We start from the raw sequence: 25568 nt of genomic DNA, 5'->3' as shown, positions 1-25568 counted from the left end.
AGGTGTTTTTGTGCTTGATAAATTTTGCATTTTTTTTTCTAAATTTATAAGTTATTTTTTTTTACTAATCATGATTAAACTTTGATAAAGAGATTCTTATAAAAATTTAGAATATTTCATTATTAATTTAAACAAAAGGGAGAAGTAGTGTTTTTCCCTTTAGGTTTGGGGTAGAGTGTCATTTCCCCAAATCTCAAGGGAGGAGAATGTAATTACCCCTAAAATAAATAAAAGAAAAATGTGCTTAATTTTGATAGTGTGTATATATATATATATATATATATATATATTTTTTTTTTTTTCATTTTCTTTAAAGAAACGAATGTAATTGAGATACAATACATATATATATATATTTATTTATTTATTGGAGTTTTTGAGAGTTTCCAAATTTTAAATTTTGGACAAGCTTGTTTTGAAGACATGGATTAGTAGGAGAGTGTCCTATTTTATAAGCATTTTAAATAGAATTGAGATATATTTTTACCAGGTTGTCTTCAATTTTTTTTTTTTTTTTTTAACCAAAGATGTTCTCTTTACTTAGATGAAAAATGAATAAAAAAGGACTAAATTTTAGGAAAAATAAGTTGAATCTGAGAGAGAAAGAAGCCTAAATTTTAGGAATTCTCCTAGTTTATTTATTATTAATTTAACTAGAGGTGTTTTATTCGGATGAAAAATGAATAAAAATGACTAAATTTTAGGGGAAAAAAATTAATGTGAAGGGAAGCCTAAATTGTAAGAGTACTCTTTTTGAATTCAATCACACAGTCAACGACGATCATTTTCTTCTTTTTTTTGGATTGATTGAAGAAACTTGAGGGAGAGTTGAAGAGGATAGAGATGGATCAGATTTTCTCAGGGAAAGAAAATCCGAGAAAATGATCGTTGGCGATTCATTTTCTCTAAATTCCTTCAATTCGGGGGAGAATTCAAAGAGAAACTAGAGGAAAATTTCTGAGATGTGATTGGATAGAGGGGAAAAAATATATATATATTTGGGATATTCAGGAAAAGGGATTAGTGGTTGGGATTCGGAAAGTGAGGGAATAGGGGTTACCAGCTAAGCCATTTTAAGAGAGAGAGTGATTGTTAAGGCGGAGGAGTAGGAAAATAGAGTTGTATATTTAATTTTGGTCCATTAGATTTGATTGGAAGACTTTTTTTTCTTTTTTTCTTTTTTGAGAAAAATTTTGATTGGAAGCTAAGACATGATAAACGCAACAGTTTTTATTTATTTGTTTGTTTGTTATTGTAAGCTATACACCACATGTTTTGATTTAAATGAAACTGATATTAGTTGATCCCTATACTCGGTTTCTCTATGGAAACAATTATAATGTATAAACTTCTGTTTTATTTGTCAGTTTGTTTATGTTACTTTGGCCAAATAGATTCAAAGGAACATTATTAACAATTTTTTTTTTCTTTTTTTTGGGTATAACATTTTATGAAGTTATATCTTTTGGTTTATGTTAAGACTAATTCTAGGTTAATAATAAATAAATAAATAAGACTAATTCTAAGAGACTAGGACTTGGAGTGTAGGAGTACACCAACTTGTAATTGTATTATATTTGTAGGGGTGAAAGGCCAGAGAGTCCATATTTATATATATGTTGGGTTAGGGGCCCAATCCAAAGACGTTAAACACTTCCAGAGGGGTCTATGCCAATGAAGAAGAAATAGAATTCGATTAGAGTCACCCAAGGGGAAATCGAGGAAGAATCCCTTCTCGGTTGGGTAAGGCCGAGGATAGAGGGCATAGTCTGCCATCAAGAGCGACATTCCGAACCATTCCAGGGAAGAGGATAAGTATTAAGGAGGGACAGGACAAAGGAGAGCTATAAAATATCTAAGTTAAGGCTGCTGTCACAGCATTGAATGCTCTGCAGCTAACTGAACCATGTTTTTCAGCCTTACAATTACCCCCAAAGACTTTAGGGAGGGGCTGATAGGACAAGTATCAGAGTTACCAATCTAAATCTACACGTGGAAGGTGGAAAGAGGAGGAAGAAGATAGTATAAAATAGAGGAAAGACCCTGATAGTAGAGGGCCCCAGAAAAAAGGGAAAAGAAAGAACGACAACAACATGGACCAAACTGGTAATCTAATCCAGAAGACATGCAAGAACAGATCTCCTCGGACCGAGCCGAGGGGACCTTCTTTAAATATAAGATGCCTGTTCTTATTTTGTGATCATTTGAATCTACGATGATAACTATCCAACTCATTAAAACCTAGTTTCCCAACCCATTCTCTACAAATTTATTGTTTTGGGCTGTCTTGGACTTAAGTCCATACATCTGTTGGGCTAGAAACCAAATTATGTCCCTACAATATTCTTAGCTTTTAGACTTGGATCTTTCAAATTAAGAACCAAAAGAAAGGGAGATGTTCAAGGTTTGTAGGGTCAGCCCAGGTTCAACCAAAATGGAATAGTACTGATGTCGTTAAAATTAATTTTAATATTGATTAAAATACAAATAAATGTATTAAATGTGTATAAATATAGAAATTTACCACAAAAAAATATAAAACAATTTAAACAACTTTCAAAAGAATTTTCATTATCAATTTTTAGGGATAATTGCAGTTAACTCACTTGTGGTTTGGCCGATTTTAATTAAGCCTACCGGTGGGTTATTAAAAAGTGTCATTTAACCCACCTGAGGTGTCCTCCACTAGACATCTGTAACCCACCTCACCATTTTCCATTAGAAAAATACGGGTAAAAATGTATTTTCAATAATATTTTATGTCTCTCTCCTCCATCTACTCTTTTGAATCCAAAGCTAAAAAAAAAAAAACCATTTATACTAAAATCCTCAAGATCAAAATTTCACAAATTCATCCATTAATATGAATAATCCCCTAGCACAAGTTAGTTTTGATTTTTTGTGCTTCTAGGTTTCCATTTTTGAATTGAAATGCATGAAAAAAGGGCAAAGATAAAGAAATTTTGCAGATGATGCTGTTAAAATTGTGAAAAACTTTTGCAAATGTTTGAACAAAGGGTAGCAAACAAATGTTTTGGGTGGGTATTGGGTAGTCATGGCATTGGTGTGGATTTGTTTGTCCTCAATTGTGATTGTTTAGGGAGGAAAAAAAAAACAAATTAGGAATAAAATACACCAAAGAGATGTTTTGAAGCTTTCAATCTATCAGATCATAACCCAAAACTAAAGCAAACCCACCTTACATTTTTTTTTTATATGTTGTTTGTCTACTAAGAGGCTATCTTAATACCAGCAAGACCTCCTTTGCAAAGCAATACGACCCACAAACCCAATCTCCACCACTAGGGTTGTCCACAGGTCGAGTCGGGTCGGGTTTGGCCCTGACCCAAACTCGACCCGACTGGATCGAGTTACCAAAATTGCAACCCGCAACCGACCCGATATATGGGTCAGACCCGGCGGTTCGGGTCATCGGTTAAATGGGTCGAATTGGTCGATTTGGCAGGTTTGGGCTTCGATTTGGGTTGAATTTGTGATTTTGTATAAATTTTTTTTTAACTCAATTTTTGACAGGCCTTTTGGGCCCAAATTAATGGGCTTACTTTTAACAAGATTTATATATTTTTGAACCATTATATATATCATATGGGACTCTTTTCACATCCTTTATTTCAAATTGGGCCTTCAAGCTCAGCTTGTATGCCATTAAACAACTTTTAATCTTTTGGGCCTCCAAGCCTTATCAGTACAAATTTAATGTTTCTAGCTCACACCTAATGACAACAAATACAGTAAATAACACTAAAAAACCTGAGCAATTAGCAAGCACATAAAAACACATAATATCTCTTTCTAACCACCTGTTAAAACCACACAATACAAGAAAGAAATTTTTTTCAAAATGCCCTTAGCATTAAGACCTGGGCAGTACCTTAAAAATCCAAAAACAAATCAAGAAAGTCTAATAAGCACAAAAGCACATCTCAACCTATTAAACCTGCCAAGTTGTGCCAACCATTCCATACATGTAACACAACTTACACAAGCCAGCAAACAAATTCTAACAAATAATTCAATCACAACCACACCACAAGTATGGCAACAAAAGATAACAAGAGCATCTTGCAATATTTCCATAGAGCCAGAGAAGGCAAAAAGGTAGTTACTGCAAGTGTTAAGGCAGTAAACTACCAAGGCAGTAACTAGTTATAATTAGTTACAATTATGAAATACCTAAGTATTTCCAAAAAATAGCTTTTCTAAAGCATTAAAGAGCAACTACTCTATAGTTTTGTCCATGACTAATAGAAAAGAAAACCTATAAACTTAATAAGATTTCTTTCCTATAAGCAAGAGTTAACAAGTTAGAAAAGCACTATGTCCAAAAGAACTTCCAATATGTATCCAAAAATCTGCCTCTTATACAAAAGGTGTCCTTCCTCCTACAAGAAAAAGGGCAAAAAGATATTTATCAACAAAAATATAAGGACAAGGCCAAAAAATACAGAATAGTAATAACCAAAAACAATAGAGAGGGCAGAACCAAACTCAATAGAAACAACAGCAAGGGCAGAAACTTACCCAGTTAGTGATTAGTCATCAACACTAATTGGGATACCTTTGCTTGAGCTTGAACTTCCACCACCACCTGCTGCTGCTTGACGTATAACTAGAAAAGAGAAAGAAATGAAAGCTATTAGATTAAATTTCATTTGAATGACACACTTAATAGCACTTAATAGACAAAAAGTTTGGAAGTTAACATATTACCTAAATCATGAAATTCATCTTCCAAGACCTCTACCTCATCCTTTGATTTGCGAAAAGAAATTGGAACCAAGGCTTGAAGCCAATCTTATGCACAAACAAGATTTTGAACCATGAGTGGAGAAAGTGAACTCTGAAATGGATCAAGTATGCGTCCTCCGGTACTAAATGCTGACTCAGAAGCAACAGTAGAAACAGGTACAACCAGCACATCCCTAGCCAATTTGAACAGCACTTGATACCTATTTGAATTGGCCTTCCACCACCCCAATATCTCCAATTTCACATCCCCCCTTTTACTTTCACAATTTTTATCCAAATATTTGTTAATCTCATTGCTACACCTTATGGACTGCACAACCTCCAAGAAACGGTCAAACCTAGAATTAACCATCGCATATGGATCGCTACAGCCAATTGACTCACCTTCTCTGTGTGTCCTCTCACTCCCACTAGGTACTTGTACATTTGGTGAATTAACACAAGAGTAATAATCATACAACTTGACCAAGGAACCCCTCACCAATTCAACCATCACATCAGCCACTTCATTCCCATAAATTTCAGAAAAACAAAATTTCAAAAACCTTAACTTCTTTCTTGGATCAAGAACCACAGCCACATACAAGAGATGATTCATTTTATCCCCTTTCCCCCAATACTTATCAAACTTAGATTCCATTTTAATTGCCATGTTTTTCAAGAGGTGGTTTTGAGATTTACTTAAATGGGAAATATTCTCTTAAATGACAAACATCTCATCAAAAAAGGTGTTTGCAGTAACATACAAAGAACCTGAAAACTTTTTCGTTGCATTGTAAAAAAGTTTCAAAAAACCCACAAATGTCCTACAATTTTGGAAATCAATACCACTAGGAGATCCCATACCACCACTATTCTTCTTGTTCATAAAGTACGAAGAATAACTATCATCCTTATAGTCCATTCGTATGAACACTTTCTCAAATTTTTGTGCGGTTTCTAACATGAGGTAGGTAGAGTTCCACCTAGTTGGTACATCTAGACAAAGAAGAGACTTAGACTTAATACCTAATCTCTCCACAAAACCCACAAAAGTTTGATTCCTATTTGGTGAGGACTTCACAGACCTCACAGCTTCACGCACCTTAGCAATGGATGCATAAATTTCTCTCATACCATCCCCCACAATCAGATTTAGGATATGTGCACAACATCTCATGTGTAAGAACTCATGTTCTTATATTGTCCCCTCCCAATCTTTAGTTACATTTTCCAAAAACTTAATAGTGGCACCATTTGAGCTAGCATTGCCCACTGTTAAAGTGAATATGCCATTAATACCCCACTCACGCAAACACATCTCAATCTTTCTCCCTATAATCTCCCCCTTATGGTCTTCAACTTGACAAAAATTCAAAATTCTCTTATGTAACTTCCAATCATCATCAATAAAATGTCTTATAAGGGACATATAACACAAATTTTGAATACTAGTCCATGTGTCCGTAATAAGACACACCCTATAACCCTTCAAGGCCCCCCTTAGTTTCTCTCTCTCAACACCATAAATGCCAGTTACATCCTTAGCCACAGTTTGACGAGATGGGATATCCCCAATTCACAACTTAGGTTGTAACATTGTCGAATATCTTTGAAACCCATACCCTTCAACAATCCTAAAAGGCAACTCATCTATTATAACCATTTCAGCGAGTGCCTTCCTAGAAGTCTTAACAGTAAAGGCTATTGGTACAAGCTAAAACCCTTCCTCCCCATCCATTTTGGGTTCAAACGCTAAGGTTTTTTGCCCTTTAAGTGTAACTCTATTAGGGTTCTTAACACAAACTGGCGTATGATTCAATAAATTAGCAGTACCATGCCCCTTACTATCAGCTAGATAAGTTTTTTTATAGTAATTGCAAACAGCCTTAAAATGACCTTCACCAATATCTACTTTTTCAAAATTGTCCCAAGCAATAGACTTTTTCCTATTATTGCACACCTTGCCTTTATCTTTAGGTGGAAATGGGGGAACCTCAGCATTAGTTGGAGTGGCTGTAGGTACAACTTGGGCAACAGGTTCAGCTTGGGCAGTAGGTTTTTTTTGAGAAGGGGGTGCATCACTAGAGGGTTCCATAACCTAAAGGCATCAAATTTAAGCATTAGCAAACAACCATAAAAAAACTAATCCTAAGAAAGATCATTGTAGTTGACCTCTTAGAGGGTAAAGTCACATACACTGGAGCTTTGTAGAATAAGAAATATCATTATGCATAAGAATTGACTTCACAAGTACTGATTGGAATGTATCCTCAATCAACTAACAAGATTGACCAAAAAATTTAGAAGACAATGTGCAAGAATATATCAAATTATCAAGTCTAGTGAAAGGGTGCATCACATTTGAATCTCTATCTAATTGTCAAAGGATTCATATGAGTATCAAACTTACAATTAAGAATGACCTTTTCTATAATTTAAAAGGAAAAAAGTAGGACTTCTAAACTCTCGGTTGATGAGAAGATAACACAATCCTATTTAGTATGATAACTCTGATCAAGACATAAAGCAATGGATTGATATAACATTTTTTATGTAAATAAACACTACATAGATTGGGTGGCCTAACAGCTCTGATGAGAAAGAGTAAATAAAAGCCTCAAAAAGAAATTACAAAGACATGTCATCGTCAATTTGCAAACATAATTATTGCAGTCAGATATTCCTCAAACAATGACAAAACTCACAAGTAACACAAACAATAACAAGAAGTTAAAAGAGATAAAACAAAAGAGAAATGATACCTCAGAGAACTCTTAACTGTTAGGGATTCAACCTTGCAAAGGAAGCAAAAAGCCTACTTAAACAACTTTCAACTCCTGTATAAAATTAGGATTTCAAATTTTTAAGTTAGGAAAGTAAAATGAATCAAACAAATGAGCAATAAAATACAATCATATAAGAAAATAAGAATGTGTTTGGATTTCATCTTTTTAAAATAGGGGTTCATCTTTTTTTTTTTCTTTTTTTCTTTTTTTAACAGTGAAGATACAAGTATATTGATCATAAAAAGAAAAAAAACAAGGAATAAAATAGGCAAATAAGAAAATAAAAATGTGTTTGGATTTTATCTTTTTAAAACAGGGATTCATATTCTTCTTTTACAGTGAAGATATAAGTATATTGATCATTAAAAAAACAAAAACAAAAACAAAACAAGGAATAAAACAGGGTAGATACAAATCACACTCAGAGTCAGAGCACACTAAAATAATGAATCAAACTAACTGTAATGGAAATTTCCATAGTTCACCAAATAACCAACCATTAGCATGGTAAATTAGAACCAAATGATAACTCCATTAGAGAGCGTAGGTTCTAGGATAAACAGATTTCTCAATAAGCTAACAAGAAATACACAAGTCAATATGGAAAAGGATCAATGTTTCTTTCAAGGTCGGGAAAAATGATATTGGCAAATAGCAACATTTCAACATGAACTTTAATTAGAATAAAGCTTTTAACATGAAACATCCTAGCTAAAACACATATGCCACAGTTAAATTTCAATGAGAAACTGAAAATATGAACTCTTTAGTTTAGTACCGACTGCATATTCAAAATTAAAGACATCAAATTTTGGACATTGCCATGGATACCTTCAAGCCAGGGGATAGCACCCACCTAGAATTTAGATAATTGCATGAAAATGACGGTGCAGAAAGGAAAATAAGTCATTTTAATGTATTATCACAAACACAAAATACAAAAAAAGAGGGATGAAAAGGGAATTTTTTTTACCTGATCTGAGACTAGGAAGCCGAGACTAAGAGGCTAAGAAGACCCATGGAGTGAAGACGACGGCGTCAGGTGAGCTGTGAGGCGACGGCAACAGCAACCAGCAACCTGGTGGAATGAGGAAACTTGAAAGATTTTGATGTAAAGGAGAATGTTTCAAAATAAAAAGGAGATATTTTGAAATCACTAGAGAGCAGAGAAAATAGAGAACACTCGGAAAAGACCAATTTATAAGAGAGGGAGATGAGGGTTTTGAGTCTAAGCTGAGTAAGGAGGGTATGGAAAATCTTATTTTGATTTTGAAAAGTGTAGCTGAGTACCTACTTGAAACCCTAAACCTAAACCATGATTCATGAGCAGAGCTAGAGGCATGGGAAAGTGAAAATCTGAGTTTGATTTGAAGGGTAACCAACTAGCTGTTGGGGCAGGTAGAGAGAAGAGAGAGAGAGAGTGAAGTGAAGGGAGGTGTTGTAAATTTGATTTTCTTTTGTGTGGAAGCTGTGAAATTTCAGCTTTTAGTCCCATCCCTCTTCAGACTTCACGTGATCTACACTTCTACAGATAACCCACATATTTTGTTTTTTTTTAATCTTAAACCATCGGTCGGGTCGGGTTCTATGGGTTTTTAACCCAGTAACTCGCCACCCGAACTGATTATTCGGGTTTTATTAGAGAGACACCCGAATCCAACCCGCCATGGACTTCGAGTCCACCCGCTGGGCCTCGAGTCAGTCGGATTCGGGTGGGTTGTTCGGGTCTTTACCCGCTGGACACCCCTATCCACCACTAACCCCCATCCACACCACCAGCCAAGCACTACAACCCACAAACCCAAATAAAAAACCACATCTCATCAAATACACCCCAAAAATCTAAATCCAAATACAAAGAAACAACCACCCTTTCCAAAAACTAGCCATCAAAGAACCCATGAGTTACAATTCATAACCGTGAACAGATCGAGACAAAATAAAAGAACACACAACCACAGAACTACTTGGAGAACGAAGGCAATGAATAGGGACCTAGCAAACTTGAACTCAGTCAGGCAATCAAAGTAAAGAGAGAAAGGGATAATGGGTTTGAGATTTTTAGGGATTTTGAGGTAGTGAGAGGGAGAGAGCTCGTTCTTCTTTTTGGGAGTTTTATTTGGGTTCTAATTTTGACTTATATAGTAAAGGAGATTTTTTAACGGAAATGGCAGAAGTGGGTAACGGGTGTCTAACGGAGGGCACCTCAAGTGGGTTAAGTGATAAGTTTTAAACCATAGGTGGGCTTTATTAAAACGGGCCAAACTATAGGTGGGTTAAGTGCAATTTCATCAAATTTTTATAATGTGAATGGAAAATAATAGAATATAAACAGGCTTTAAAAATTGTGTTTAGTAATCTTTTAAATAAAAAAGCATTAAAAAAATTATTTTTAACATAAATTTACAAATTTCACATTCACATTCACATAATTCTTGAATACAAATAAATTTTGTTGTGATAAAATTAAATGCAAAACTATTAACCTTGTAAAACTAAAATAAATCAAGTATGCAAAACTATTAATCTTGTAAAACTAAAATAAATAACTTATAAATTCAATAAGTGACACAAGGAATCCAACTAGTTCAATGGTTAATGTGTTGTACAAAGATCTTAAATGTGTGGGAGGTTTTTTTATTTTAAAATTTTTTTTATGGGAGTGTGGGAGTTTATTGGTTCTAATTATAGTACAAATCTCTCTTATCTTAATATGTAAAATTTTATTTTCTTTTTTGAAAAACCTGGAATTTGGATTTAGGGTTCACCATTGGGAGGTTATTGGTTTTAAATATGGTACAAATCTCTCTTATCTTAATATGTAAGAATTTATTTTCATTTTTGAAAAACCTGGAATTTGGATTTAGGGTTCACCATTGGTATTTTGGTACTTAGCGGAAACCAAACCAAACATAAGTTGACATTCAAACAAGTTTTGACCCAAGCCAAATAGAAGAAGATATTCAAACAAGTTGTGACAAGAGCGTGTAACTCACTTAGGACCAAAAAACCTAGAATTTGGATTTAGGGTTCATCATTGGTAGTTTTGTACTTAGTGGAAACCAAACCAAAAATAATTTGACATTCAAACAAGTTGTGAACCAAATACTTTCTCAAAAAAAAAAAAAAAGTTGTGAACCAAACCAAACATAAGTTGACATTCAAACAAGTTGTGACAAGAGTGTGTAACTCACTTAGGACCAAATCCACAATGTCACCACTTTAAACTACTGCTAACTATGAAATACTTGTAAAGTCTCTTAAAGCATCTCCAGCGGAATCTCCAAATTTTTGTACTATTTGGAGAATGAACAGTAACTTACATTTTAGCTACTCACTTTTTTAAATACACTACTTCCAACAGATTCTCTATCCCATTCTCTATCTCATTTAAATATTATTTCTTCATTCATTTTTTATTCTTTTTTTAACAACTACACATCTTCCAACATTTTTTTATTCAACACCTAATTATTATAATAGGAAAAAAGTATTTAAAGAATGAACAGTAACTCATCAGACTTGATTAGCTACTGTTCATAAGCCAAAAAAAAATCTAGGAATAGAGAGTCCATTGGAGAGCTTTTTTTGGGTTTTACTCTCTATTATAGAGAGAATTTTGGGTTTACATAGGCCATTGGAGATGCTCTTATCTAGTTATCTTCAAACCAAATAAACAAATCAAATATAAGTTGACATCCAAACAAGTTGTGAACCAAACCAAACATAAGTTAAACATCCAAACAAGTTGTGAGAACTCTGTTTAGGTGCCACCAATCATGTCATAGATATAACCATACTCGAGTGCAACCTTTATCAGTGGCATTGCATATTTCAAAAGAGTAATACTATATGCACAAACTATTTTACAACATTTTTACAAACTGCTGATATGGTTTTAGCATCTTTCAAATAATTATTGGTAAGCAAAAATATGATGTTAGCGGTGGATCCATATTAGAACTAGTAAGAATTTGACATATTAGCAGTTTGTAAAAATATTGTAAAATAATTTGTGACTGTAGTATTACTCATTTCAAAATATTCAAATGAGTTAGGCGTGAATTAATTAAAAGAGGTCTTACTAGGTGGACTTCACTTCTTCTCCATTAGTACTTTTCCCCTCATAATTGATCAAGGGCGAACGCGTTGTTTGGGCTAATATATTGAGCTTAGACAATATTTCGATTTTAATTTTCTAAGCCTATGAACATAAATTTATATATATGCCTTCTATTTCGTAGACATATATAGGTTGAGTTTAAACTATACTTAGTATAACTTTTGACAATATCACAACATTCAATAAGTATTTTGACAATTTTACCATTTTAATCAATTTTCTTCATCTACACTTCCTACTTACTAAATTCAAGATGAATTGAAAATATTTTAGTAAGTACTTTGAATGTTTTTTTTTTTTTTGGGTAATTATAAGACATAAGTTTATAAATTAAATAATAAATAATTTTTTTATTAATACAAAACTTGACTTGTATGTTGAAAAGGATGAGAATCTATGATCTAATCCTGAATTTATAAAATATTAATTTAATGAAAAATTACTAAATGGTGTAACATGAGGAAAAAATTACATTGTGCGTAACATGATTTCTATTTTTCCTTGAGATAGTAAGGATGTAACTTAATTTGACTTTCCATTAACTCGTAAAAGAAAAAGACAACATATAGCGGATAAAGCCAACAAATTAGCCGCATTGCTTCCAAAAGTAAACTTTAAAATAAGATAAACAAGCTCGTGCCTAAGTAAAACATATTATTGAATATCATGCATACGAAGAACAATTGAGAATCTGAACTTTACATCTTACAGAGGGTCATTGTTATTGCGAATATTACATCTTACAGACTGTGGCAATATGTATTTTCCCGCAAGACTGTTGCAAAATCTACCATTGCCTACAATATGAACATTTATGCCTACTAATTCCTACTGCCAAAGGCAAAGAATTACTGACTAGCAAAAGCCAACGCCTAAGAAAACGAAGAAAACTATCACTACTAGCATGAAGATCAAACTAAAAAGACTGTCCCTGTAACATGTAATTAAGCACACTAATTCCTACTGCCAAAGGCAAAGAATTACTAACTATAGCTTTTGAGATTCGATATACTAAAAGCCAACGCCTAAGAAACCAAGAAAACGATCACGACTATGAAGAATCAAACCAAAAAAGACTGTCAGTAAACTCACAAAGAAGCCTTCTTGGTTCTTGCATGCATGCATGAATCTTAGCCAGTCTTCCGAGGCACGTGACAATCCACGTTTTCAAATCTTCTATAAGAGACAACAAAGCAAAGCCCGTCCGTTTCTTTATTGCGGAACATCCACAACGTAACAAAATCTTGAAACTTTCGTAGTTCATGTTCTATACTGAATTCTTTCCACCCTTCACAAAGCGTATAGTCGTTCTTGCCTGTTCTCCTCTTGAACCTCATCGGAAACGCCTCGCCTTTTTCATCATACGCCGTGACCGGAATTCCACCGGGAGCATTTTTCTCTTCCTTATTCAACAATGGGAAGAGGCCGGTTTCTACAACTGGTTTGCTCAAGAGAAGAGTAGCAGCGGTGAATTCATGTACTTGCAACTGTTTAAAAAAAGGTGTAGAGCACTGCCCATCCTTGATTAACATGGCAATATGTTCCGGCACTGGTGGCATCTTTTCGGGCTCGTGGTCAAAAATTGTGGAGAAAATCTTTCTTTTCTCGGTCTCTTCCAAAGTCGAAAATTTCTGACTCAAGCTGCTTTCTTTATCTCTTGCTCTACGGGCTTTATCAAGTACACACTTTCTTATCTTATTCTTGTTCAGTGGCTCCGAAGTCGTAGCACTATCCTCATGATCATGATGATCCCGTAACTGTTCCTCGAGACTTGGAGCAAAAAGTTTCGAAGCCACTTGCGGTTCTTTCTCGTTGAATTCCACTTTGGACGTGTTTGCCTTTGAGCCTTTACCCATATTTTCTTCTTCTCTATCCCTCATCATCATGGATTCATTTAGAGAAACAAGTACCTGAGCCACTTCCAGTTCATCCGCGTAATTGAATTCCTCTTTGGACGTGCTTGCCTTTGAGCCTTTGCCCATATTTCCTTCTTTTCTGTCCCCCATCATGGATTCTGTGAAAAGAAAGAGAAGTTTTTTTCTCAGAAGAGAAGAGAGTTTCTTGGAGCGGTGAGAATTGTTTCTAATCTAAGAGACTAATTTCTTGGAGCGATATGTAAAATGAAAGGGCTGGAAATTTTTAATTAAGAACTGATCTGCTTTGTAAACCCACAATTTATAGGAAATTTCTTTTATGAAATGACATGGCATGCATGCAACCCAATGAGATTGAGGACCCTAGCCACATAGAAACACATGATCTCACAATGCACAAGTACAAGAATGGGATAGATATATGCTTCTTTTCTTTTTCTTTTCTTTTTTTAATTTAACAGTCAATTTTTAATTTTTTTTAGGGAACTAAGTATTATTATTTTAGACCCGAATTTAAAATAATATATATATATATATATTTAATTTTTTTAAACTTTGGAGGGCCATACCTCCCTTGGTCTCTTTGTTAATTCCGTACGTAGTGGGAAACGAAAATAACCTAGAAAAGTTTACATGTATATAATAGTCCCACCCCCCCTAACTTGTGAGTTGTGATAACCATATTAAAACGATAAACTCATTTCTTTTCACCATCTCAAATCACATTATATTAAAAGGATAGGTTACTCCGGAGTAACCTATCCTTGGCTCAACAACAATGTTCCTAGGTATTATTTGTACTTTAACATATGGGAAATACTATGTTTATAACATTTTTATAACAAATTATAAGTTGCAAGTTGTTACTAATTGGCTAAAAAATTAATTTCAGTGATGTGTTTAAATTAGAATTACTAATAACAATTTACCACTTATAATTTGTTGTGAAAATGTTATAGACGTGACATTTCTCTTAACATATTAATGCAATTCTTATTTGCTCTTGAGTTAATTAAAAACAAAACAAAAACGTAAACAACATAACTCAAAACTTTAGGAGTTACTAGTCACTTCCTCAAAAAATTTCCCCAAAAATAGTTTCTTCCGAAATAGCTACAGGAGCCTGAGTAGAGTATAAAATAAGTGTGATGCACTCTATTAAGAAGGCAGAACTGCTGAATACATCTCAAAGTAGACAAGAACCTGCCACGAGGCTTGTATTTTCCGGAGAGCAATGCATCTTCTTCCCTTTTACAAGCCAACTAATAACTGCCAATAAGCCTTCATTTGTAGGCACAAACCAATATATTTCTTTGAAAAGTACCGAAATGCATGGAATCTCATTTGGTTGGGCTTTTAGATAAATTTGACATGATACAATGAAACCGCTTATTTTTTCACCACTTGGGTTTTAGTTCAAGTTTTAAGGAGTGAGGTGGAGCAGAAGCCGAGCTTTTGTTCATTTTAATTATTAGTCAAAATATTCAGATGGGGTTAGGCGTGAATTAAAAGAGGACTTAATAGGTATATTTCACTTTTTCTCCGTATGCATGTACCTTTTTCCCCTCATAATTAATTAAGGGCTAACATGCATGATGCAAGTTGCAACTATATATAGTATAGGAAGCTTCCCTTTAAAAGCGGTCAATAAGGGCGTTCGGAAAGCATCTGATCATAGATAGAGACTTAAACGTCTGTCTTTGAAGGACGATTTGAAAAGGGGTATATCTTTCTCGAAGTTCCTTTCATTCCACTATTCTGATAAAAGAAATGAGAGGCCGTTTGGTCATCCAATTTAAACACACGTGTTCAGTGTTTAAATACTGAACATATGTGTCCAGAAAAAGAAAAACGTATTTGGTCATCCATTTTCAACACAAGTTGTTTGGAAAACATTGTTTCAAAATCAGTTTTCAAACACAGTTTTGAAATCACCACCGGCCTATTTTTAAACAACAAAACAAAGGTTCTCAGTGGCAATTGGGTAATTATCTTAAAAATGGTAAGGGCCCACCTGGTCAGGTATGTCTCATCTCTTCCTCTCACAATTATCCCAAAGTCCACCTGGTCAGCTTTTTTTTAAAATCAAACAAAAATACCAAACACATATTTTTGTTTTTTGAACGTTGAAACATATTATTTAAACTATGATATCAAACACATTTTTTTATTTTTTAAACACTAAAAACACGTATTTCAACAACACTTTTTAAACCACAATTTTCACATCATTTTAAATAACAATTTTTGAAATCCATGACCAAACGAGCTTTGAATCTCTTCCAAACGACCTAAGATCCGTTTAGATGGAACTTATTTTGCTGAAACTGAAAACTGAAAACTGAAAACACTGTAGCAAAATAATTTTTAAATGTGTGAATAGTACTGTGAGACCCATTTTTAATGAAAAAAATTGCCGAAAAGTGAGATTTATGGTCCCGTAACTGAAAAGTTGGTGAAAAGTTGATTAAAAGGTGCTGGAAAAGTTGCTGAGGTGTGCACTATTCACACTATGTTAAGTCAACAATCACGGCATAGAAGAAGAAGAAGAAGAAAAAAAAAAAAAGGCTGAAACGCGTGAAAGTCCAGACGTGGACGCAAAACGCAGAAATAATTCTATCCAAACACATACCTAGTCATAATGAGATTTAAAAACAATGCTTCCTTAGCCGTGTGGAACATGGCTTAGCATTATATCATTCTTTACAAGCAATCCCTAGCATCTCAAGTGATTAGGTAGGGATAGGATTTATACATCAGCTGTCACCATAATCGGTTACCCAAACGTGACACCCCCATTTTCGAGACTTGAAAGATTTATAGTAGCTACCATTTCACTGCGCATGCCTTTAGTATTCACAGGCTTTCGAGGAATGGAATATTATCAAGCAGTATTTATGGTTCTACCTCTTTACTTAGCAACTAATTTCATGGTTTTGGTAAATTTTTATTATTATTATCATATGTGGTATATATTCTGCATTTTCTTGGTCATTTGACCAAGAAGCATCACATTGGCTTTGATTCAATTACAAGTAGGCGATGTGAATCTATGCTTTCTATGTTTCAATTGAGTACCATCTGCTTGGATGTGTTTGAAAGCCTGGAGATAACTTACAAAAAAATTATTTCTAGGTTTGGATTATAATTTTCTAAGGTATATATATACATTGATATATAACTCAAAAAAGAAAAAAGAAAAAATTAAGGATGTAGCTTGATTGACTATGTGCACTGATAACTCAAAAAATAAAAAATACCGATACTAAAATACTTTATTCCATAAACTCATAAAAGTAGCTAGAAGACAAAACGTGATTAGAAATTCATGACAATATATATTGGATACAACAAATTATTACACGCATTGCTTCTGAAAGTAGACATTAAAATAAGATAAACAAGCTCGTGTCCCTCTCTAAAGTAAGACATATAGTTGAATAATATGCATACGAAGAAAAATTGAGAATCTGAATTTTACATCTTAGAGGGTCATTGTTATTGCGAATATTACATCTTACAGATTGCGACAATATGTATTTTCCCGCAAGACTGTTGCAAAATCAACCATTGCTATATCGTCATCAAACCCTGTAATATGAACATTTATGCCAACTAATTCCCACGGCCAAAGGCAAAGAATTACTAACTAGCTAGTAAGATACCAAAAGCCAACGCCTAAGAAAACCAAGAAAACTATCGCAACTAGCAAGAATCAAACTAAAAACACAGTCCCTGTAACATGGAATTATGCACACTCATTCCTACTGCCAAAGGCAAAGAATTACTACTACTACCTAGTGAGGTACCAAAATCCAAAGCCAAAGAAACCAAGAAAACGATCATTACTACCAAGAATCAAACCAGAAAGACTGTCAGTAACTCACAAAGAAGCCTTCTTTTGGTTCTTGAATGCATGCCATATCCATATATTGCTCGACTAATTATTGATTGGCCTCTGCTTGATGCCATGATCCAAATAGTCAAATGTTCTAAAGGAGATGACAAAGCAAAGCCTGTCCGTTTCTTTATGGCGGAACATCCACAACGTAACAAAATCTTTAAACTCTCGTAGGCCATGTCGATTACAGAATCTTGTCCACCCTTTAGTAAGCATATAGCGCTTCTGCTTGCCTGTACTTTGCTTGAACTGCATCGGAAATGCATTGCCTTGTACATCATACGCCGTGACTGGAATTCCTTGACGAATGACATTATCTCGCAGCTCTTCATTCCTTAACAATGGAAAGAGCAACTTTTCTACAGCTGTTTTGCTCAAGTAAAGACGATATTCCTTGAATTCTTTTTCTTGCAACTGCTTCTGAAAAGGTGTAGAGTATCTATTATTATTAACTAAGCTGCCAAAATTTCTCTGAACTGGTGGCATCTTTGGGAGCTCATAGGCATAAATGTGGGACTCAAGCGTGATTTGAAGGCCTTCTGGTTTAGCATTTTCCTTTGGTTTTGGATTACTGGTTGCTCTACCATTATCACCAACGCACTTTCTTTTCTTGTTCTTGTTCTGTGCCTCCAAAGTCGTAGCACTATCCTCATGATCTTTGGACGTGCTTGCCCTTGAGCCTTTACCCATATTTGCTTCTTTTCTGTTTCTTTTTCTATCCCCCACCATGGATTCTGTGAAGAGAAGAGAGAACTTTTCTCAGAAGAGAAGAGAGTTTCTTGGAGCGATGAGAATTGTTTGTAATCTAAGAGACTTTCTTGGAGCGATGTGTAAAATGAAATGGCTGGAGATTTTTAATTAAGAACGATCTGCTTTGTAAACCCACAATTTATAGGAAATTTCTTTTAAGGAATAACGCGGCATGCAACTCAATGAGAAAATACACAACTGATAGCTGCACCTTATTCTTTTATGATTAGTTGCATGCAGCCCAGTATGTACACCAAATGAACCAAATCATAAGTATGGCCCATAGAGGACCCTGCCTAGAACCACAAAGAAACACACGATCTCACAATACACACTTACAAAAATGGGATTGATGCTTCTTGGTCTCTTGTACTTGTTAATTCAGTAGTTGGGAACGATAGTTACCTGAAAAGTTTACATGTACAATAGTTCCACCCCTAAACTGTGATAACCATATCAAAACAATAAACTCCTTTTTTTTAACCCTCAAATCACTTTTTTTTTTTTGTAGAGTAACCTATCCATGGCTCAACAACAATGTTCCTAGCTATTATTTGTCCTTTAACATATTAATGAAATTCTTATTTGCTCTTGAGTTACCCAATTTAATTACAACAACAACAAAAATTTAATATACATAAATAACATAACTCAAAATTTTAGGAGTTACTGTCGCTTCCTAAAAAAATTTCCCCAAAAATAGTTTCTTCTGCAGGAGTCTAAGTAGAGTATAAAAATAGTGTGATGCACTATGAAGAAGGCAGAATTGCTGAATACATATATATCTCAAAGTAGACAAGAACCTGCCCTGAGGCTTGTATTTTCCGGAGAGTACTAATGCATCTTCTTCCCTTTTACGAGCCAACTAATAACTGCCAATATGCCTTCATTTGTAGGCACAAACCAATATAATTCTTTGAAAGATACTGAAATGCATGGAATCTCATTCAATTGAATTATATGCACAATAGTGTGGTCGGACTTTTAGATAAATTTGACATAACACAATAAAACTGCTTTTTTTATCACCACTTGGGTTTTACTTCGAGTTTTAAGGAGTGAGGTGGAGCAGAAGCCGAGCTTTTCTTCATTTTAATTATTAGTCAAAATATTCAGGTGGCTTAGGCGTGAATTAATTTAAGAAGACTAAATTCACTTCTTCTCAATGTGTACTTTTCCCCTCATAATTGATTAAGGGCGAGCATGCACGTTGTTTGGCTTAATATATTGAGCTTAGATAATATATCAAGTAAAGTTAAGTCAAATTAATGAAGTGAATAGCTCAACCACTTTATTTGAAGTTTTGCCAGAAGGCAGGGATTGACTCAGGAGTTAGCGGGGCGGAGTATAAAGGGAAAAAAAAATTCAAATAGGCATCTATATAGTATTAAAAAACTATAAATATTTAAAATCGTTGTTTCTAAATACATTAAGATACAATCATTTACCAATAAAGACAAAAACAAAATAATGTTTTTTTAAAAAAGACTAGGCCGGCTAGGATTTTTTTTTTTTTTTTTTTGAAGTTAGAGTATTCACAATGGTAGTACTAAAAATTTTAACTTTTAGCGCCTCAAAAAAGTATTTTATCTATTTTACCACATCACTTTACAACACACCTAATATCAAATATTCTATTTTTTTATCACTTTATTTAAAATAATATAAACAACTCATTAAAATAATAAAGGAAAAGAGAGAATATAATCTTAATAAAATATTGTATTTTATTTTTAACAACTTGCTACAGTTAACTGATATTTATACTATTTTACTGTAGTGGTAAAAAATTTAGTTTTAACTTCTCTAATAACACATGACTTTTTGGTTCTTTGGTGGTAAAATAGTTTTTTTTTTTTTTTTTTTTTTTGCTGAAATACAATTGTAAGGACTCAATTTGTAACGACCCCAAGATGGTATTGGGTTCGTACGTTAAAGGCACAAACAATATAATTTGTAGAGCGTGGGTTGAAAGGCTAAGCCTTGGTCACCAGATAGTGGTTAGTCAGGGTTTCTATAGAAATTTACACGAGGGTGAACCTGGCATGTCTAGCAAGACCTTCTTCCGATACGACCTGAATGGCTCTGGTCCTTAGACCTCGTCCGAGGAGTTTCATGTTCTGATTATTCTTCTTTTTTAGGGTTTCATGGTCTTGGAGACGATTTGTCCCCCCCCCCTTTTTGGCTGCTTCCTACTCCTTTTATACTAGCATTTCCCCTCTCTTAGGCGTCCACGTGTAGGTTTTACTTTTTAGGGCTGACACTTGTCTTTTTAGCCCATACCCAAAGTGGTTGGGGGTGGTTGTAAAAGCTGAAGAGCATAGTGAAGAGCATGGACCTGTCAGGCGCAGAGTACTTAATTGCAGTATTGGCAGCCTTTTACTTGGGCCGCTCTTACACAGTGCTCGCCCTTTCTTTTAGGAGCGCTCTGGGATGCCGAGAACAAAATTATCCTCGGCTATATCCCTAGGCCACTTGGACTTTCATTATATGTCCTCGGCAATGCCTCTCCTCGGCTCGAGCCTTGGACCCTAATGTAAAGTGGGCCGAAGTCACAAATTCTCTGGCCCCACAACAATCATTATTGTGAATGTTTTTATTATTTTTGTTAAGTTTATGGGTTTGATAGTTGCTATTTGGATGAGGCTAGCTAGACTTATTGAGGAGAATAAAGGTTAAAGTTTTGAAATAGGAGCCGAACTACAAAAATAAAATATATATCGTAATTATAAGTAAAAAATTTTGGACCCAAGGGGAACTGGGCCCCCACTTGGGTCCGTCCCTGCCACAAAGCTTTTACTTGTTGAAGTATGTTTTGCTTCCTCTAATTCCAAAACACAACAATAGACTTGCAACTATAGTATAGGAAAAAACTTACTCTTTGATAGTGGTCAGTAAAAGGTTTTGGAATGCATCTAATCATAGTTAGAGACTTAAAAGTCTGTCTTTGCAAGGCGATTTAAAAAGATGTATATCTTTCTTGTAGTGCCTTTCATTCCACTATTTTGATCGAGAAAGAATCTCTTCCAAATGACCAAGCCATAATGATATTTAAAAACGATGCTTCCTTAGCCGTGTGGAACATGGATTAGCATTATGTCATTTTTTACAAGCAATTACCAGCATCTCATTTTATTAGGTAGGGATAGGATTCATTCTTAGGCTGTCACCACGTTCGGTTAACCGAATGTGACACCCCCGCCTTTGAGACTTGAAAGATTTATAGTTGCTATCGTTTCATTGCCTCTAATATTCACTAGCTTTCAAGGAATGGAATATTACGAAACACCCTTCACTATTCCAGGATATTCATATTTGATATTCAGGGTCCAGTTGGATACAGCTGAAAACTGAAAACTGAAACTGAAAACTGAAAAACACTGTAGCAAAATAATTTTTAAATGTGTGAATAATATCGTGGAACCCATTTTTAATGAAAAAGTTGCTGAAAAGTGAAATTTGTGGGTCCGTGAACAGTACATGATGTGCACTAATTGGCTGAAAAAAATTAGAAAAGTCAAACTTTGCGGTTACTGTTCATTGAACAGTGCATGAACAGTAGCCACAAGTCTCAAAAACGCGTGAAAAAAAAAAAAAAAAAAAAAAAAAAAAAAAAACGCAGACGCGCTGGAAATCAGTGCAATCCAAACGTACTCTCATTCCACTATTTCTTAGTAACTGCTTTCTTGGTTTTCATGTAATTATAGTTACTCTTTTCTTGATCATATGTGATATTCACCAATATCTTAGTTATCTAACCAAAGAGTATCACGTTGGCTTTGAAGTAGCTGCAAGTAGGCGATTCGAATCTATGTTTTCTATGTTTCAATCGGGTACCATTTGCTGGGATGTGTTTGAAAGCCTCAAGATAACTTGCAGAAAAATTATTTCTAAGTTTGGATTTTAATTTTCTAAGGTGTGAGATAAAAAAGGAAATTTATATCTAATTTAACTTTTGACAATACCACATCATTCAATAAGTATTTGTATGGACCAGATTTGAATCCCTAGCCCAACAGATAGATGGACTGAGACCCAAAAAGCCCAAAATAATGAATTTGTAGAAAATAGGTTGGAAAACTAAGCTCTAATGAATTAGACAAACACAAAAGTAGATTTAGATGACAAGGAGATGTAAATGGACAGGTCTATAATGAAGAAAATCGTCATCGGCAAAGTCCGAGGAGATCTGTTCTTATATATTTCTTTTAGATTTGATTACAAAGTCAGTTCTTGATACTACAATAATTTTTTATTTCTTTTCCGATCCCCTTGTCTCATTGTCTCTTTCTTCTTTTATACTGTCTCCCCTTTTCATCTCCACCTTCCACGTGCATACCAGATAGTTGGTCTTGATACTTATCCCATCAGCACTCTCTATAAGTCCTCATGTAGTAGTTGTAAGACTAAAATCCACTATTCAGGCATCACCTCTACATTAATGCAACCAGAGAGTTAGCTGCAGTGCATTTAATGCGAAGACAGCAGCTTTCTCCTAAGATATTTTTAAGACTTCTCCCTGTCTGATGTCACTGCAATACATATTTGCACCAACAGAACTTCCTAGAACGTTACCCGAGACGACAGACAACCTCTTCGAACCTCGACATTGGTTAGCCAAGGATGTGTTTATCCTTGGCCCACCCCTTTGAGCTGTTATGACCAAGACTAATCTCTCTACTTACTAACACAGTCTCTTCTGACAAAGATATCTCTTCCTTGGACAAACTCTCGTCCTCGGATTGGGTCATAGGCCCAATATATAAACAGATAATGAACCTCTGGGCCCAATATCCCTACAGTATTAATTTTGAAACTTTTACCATTTTATTACATTTTCTTTCTCTACACTCCCTACTTATCAAATTTAAGATAAATTGAATACTAATAAGTATTTTCAATATTTTTTTTCTTTTTGGCATTTGTAAGACATGAGTTTATAAATTGAATAAAATATAATTTTTTATTAACACAAAATTTGATTTATATGTCAAGAAGGATGAGAACTTATGATCTAACTGTGAATTTTTAAAAAATTTATTAATTATTAAGTAGTTTAACATGAACAAAAAATTACATCATGTTTAACTTGATTTTTTTTTCTTAAGATAGTAAAAATGTAACTTTATTTTTTTTTTTTTTTTGGTTGAGAAGAATAGAAAAAATGTAACTAGATTTGACTATGTACATTGATAACTCAGAAAAAATAAAATATCCATACCAAAATATTTTATTCCATTAACTCATGAAAGAAAAAGGCAAAACGTGATTAATTAGAATACATGACAATATATATTGGATAAAGCAACAAATCACATGCATTGCTTCCAAAAGTACACATTAAAATTTAAAATAAGGAGATTAAATTCTATAAAGATAGGGTGTAAAATTCATATTTTATACCGTTCAATAAGTAATTGTCACGTCAGCATTTTACTTAAAATTCAATACATCCTATCACACCTAATAACATCTCAATAAATTTCCAATTTGGTTGGATTTATATATGAGTATTAGAATTGATTGAGTGTGATTATATTTATTCTTAAATATATAATAAGATAATGTGATATATTGAGATTAAATGAGTAAAACATGAGTTTTACACCACGTCCTTGTAGAATTTAATCTCTAAAATAAGACAAACAAACTCATGTGCCTCTCTAAAGTAAGACATATTGTTGAATAATATGCATACGAAGAACAATTGAGAATTTGAATTTTACATCTTAGAGGGTCATTGTTATTGCAAATATTACATCTTACAGATTGCTACAATATGTATTTTCCCGCAAGACTGTTGCAAAATCAACCATTGCCATTGAAACCCTGTAATATGAACATTTATGCGTACTAATTCCTACTGCCAAAGGCAAAAAATTACTAATTAGCTAGTAAGATACCAAAAGCCAACGCCTAAGAAAACCAAGAAAACTATCACAACTAGTAAGAATCAAACTAAAAACACTGTCCCTGTAACTGCCAGAGGCAAAGAATTACTACTACTACCTAGTGAGATACCAAAAGCCAACGCCAAAGAAACCAAGAAAACGATCTTTACTATCAAGAATCAAACCAAAAAGACTGTCAGTAACTCAAAAAGAAGCCTTCTTTTGGTTCTTGCATGCATGCCATATCCATATATTGCTCGACTAATTATTGATTGGCCTCGGCTTGATGCCATGATCCAAATCGTCAACTGTTCTTATGGAGATGACAAAGCAAAGCCTGTCCGTTTCTTTATGGCGGAACATCCACAACGTAACAAAATCTTTAAACGCTCGTAGGCCATGTTCATTACAGAATTCTGCCCATCCTCGAGTAAGTATATGGCGCTTATCCTTGCATGAAGTTTGCTTGAACTCCGTCGGAAACGCATTGCCTTGTACATCATACGCCGTGACTGGAATTCCTTGACGAACGAAATCTTGCAGCTCTTCATCGTTCAACAATGGAAAGAGGAACTTTCTTACAGCTTTTTGGCTCAAGAAAAGACGATAATGTTGCTTGATATCATTGTCTTGCAACTGCTTCTCAAAAGGTGTAGAGTATTCATTATTCTTAACTAAGCTGCCAATATCTCTCCTAACTGGTGGCATCTTTGGGAGCTCATAGGCATAAATGCGGGACTCAGGTGTGCTTTGAAGCCCTTTTGGTTTCGCATTTTCCTTTGGTTTTGGATTAATGGTTGCTCTACCATTGTCAACAACATACTTTCTTTTCTTGTTCTTGTTCTGTGCCTCCAAAGTCGTAGCACCATCCTCTTGATCTTTGGACGTGCTTGCCTTCGAGCCTTCACCCATACTTGCTTCTTTTCTGTTTCGTTTTCTATCCCCCACCATGGATTCTGTGAAAAGAAAGAGAAACTTTCTCAGAAGAGGAGAGTTTCTTGGAGCGATCAGAATTGTTTGTAATCTAAGAGACTTTCTTGGAGCGATGTATAAAATGAAATGGCTGGAGATTTTTAATTAAGAACGATCTGCTTTGTAAACCCACAATTTATAGGAAATTTATTTAATGAAATGACGTGGCATGTAACCCAATATGTCACACAACTGTGCCTTCTCTATATATCTTTTATGAACAATTGCATGCAACCCAATATGTTATACAAAATAATGAATCCTTACAATAGTGTGGCTGGACCTTTTGATAAATTTGACATAACACAATGAAACTGTTTATTTTATCACCACTTGGGTTTTAGTTCAAGTTTGGAGTGAGGTGGAGCAGAAGACGATCTTATGTTCAAAGCTTATAAGCAATAATTCTAGAGAGTCAAATCCCATAAAGTCTCTCTCAAATATTTATATAAAAATAAAAGAGTCCCGCATAGTTTTTTACTCTCACTCGTCCGGTTTCATATATAGATATATATATAT

General features: G+C 34.3%; 3 protein-coding genes across 3 annotated transcripts; all 3 read right to left on the bottom strand.

Moving 5' to 3' along the window:
* Window positions 1–12340: 12340 nt before the first annotated feature.
* LOC115984508 lies at window positions 12341–13784 on the bottom strand. Its single transcript, XM_031107562.1, has one exon. It carries the CDS (start codon window positions 13668–13670, stop codon window positions 12792–12794), a length of 879 nt encoding a protein of 292 aa, XP_030963422.1. The 5' UTR covers window positions 13671–13784; the 3' UTR covers window positions 12341–12791.
* A 3691-nt stretch (window positions 13785–17475) lies between these two features.
* On the bottom strand, window positions 17476–18126 carry LOC115950349 (putative B3 domain-containing protein At4g03170). Its single transcript, XM_031067558.1, has one exon. It carries the CDS (start codon window positions 18124–18126, stop codon window positions 17476–17478), a length of 651 nt encoding a protein of 216 aa, XP_030923418.1.
* Window positions 18127–23900: 5774 nt separating this feature from the next.
* Window positions 23901–25519, bottom strand: LOC115982127. Its single transcript, XM_031104648.1, has one exon. It carries the CDS (start codon window positions 25026–25028, stop codon window positions 24339–24341), a length of 690 nt encoding a protein of 229 aa, XP_030960508.1. The 5' UTR covers window positions 25029–25519; the 3' UTR covers window positions 23901–24338.
* Window positions 25520–25568: the final 49 nt, after the last annotated feature.

The sequence above is a fragment of the Quercus lobata genome, chromosome 1 (genome assembly GCF_001633185.2).
Source record: "Quercus lobata isolate SW786 chromosome 1, ValleyOak3.0 Primary Assembly, whole genome shotgun sequence".
Taxonomy (NCBI): Eukaryota; Viridiplantae; Streptophyta; class Magnoliopsida; order Fagales; family Fagaceae; genus Quercus; species Quercus lobata.
Note: the sequence above shows the minus strand (reverse complement) of the source record. Positions and strands in the feature narration are given on the sequence as shown.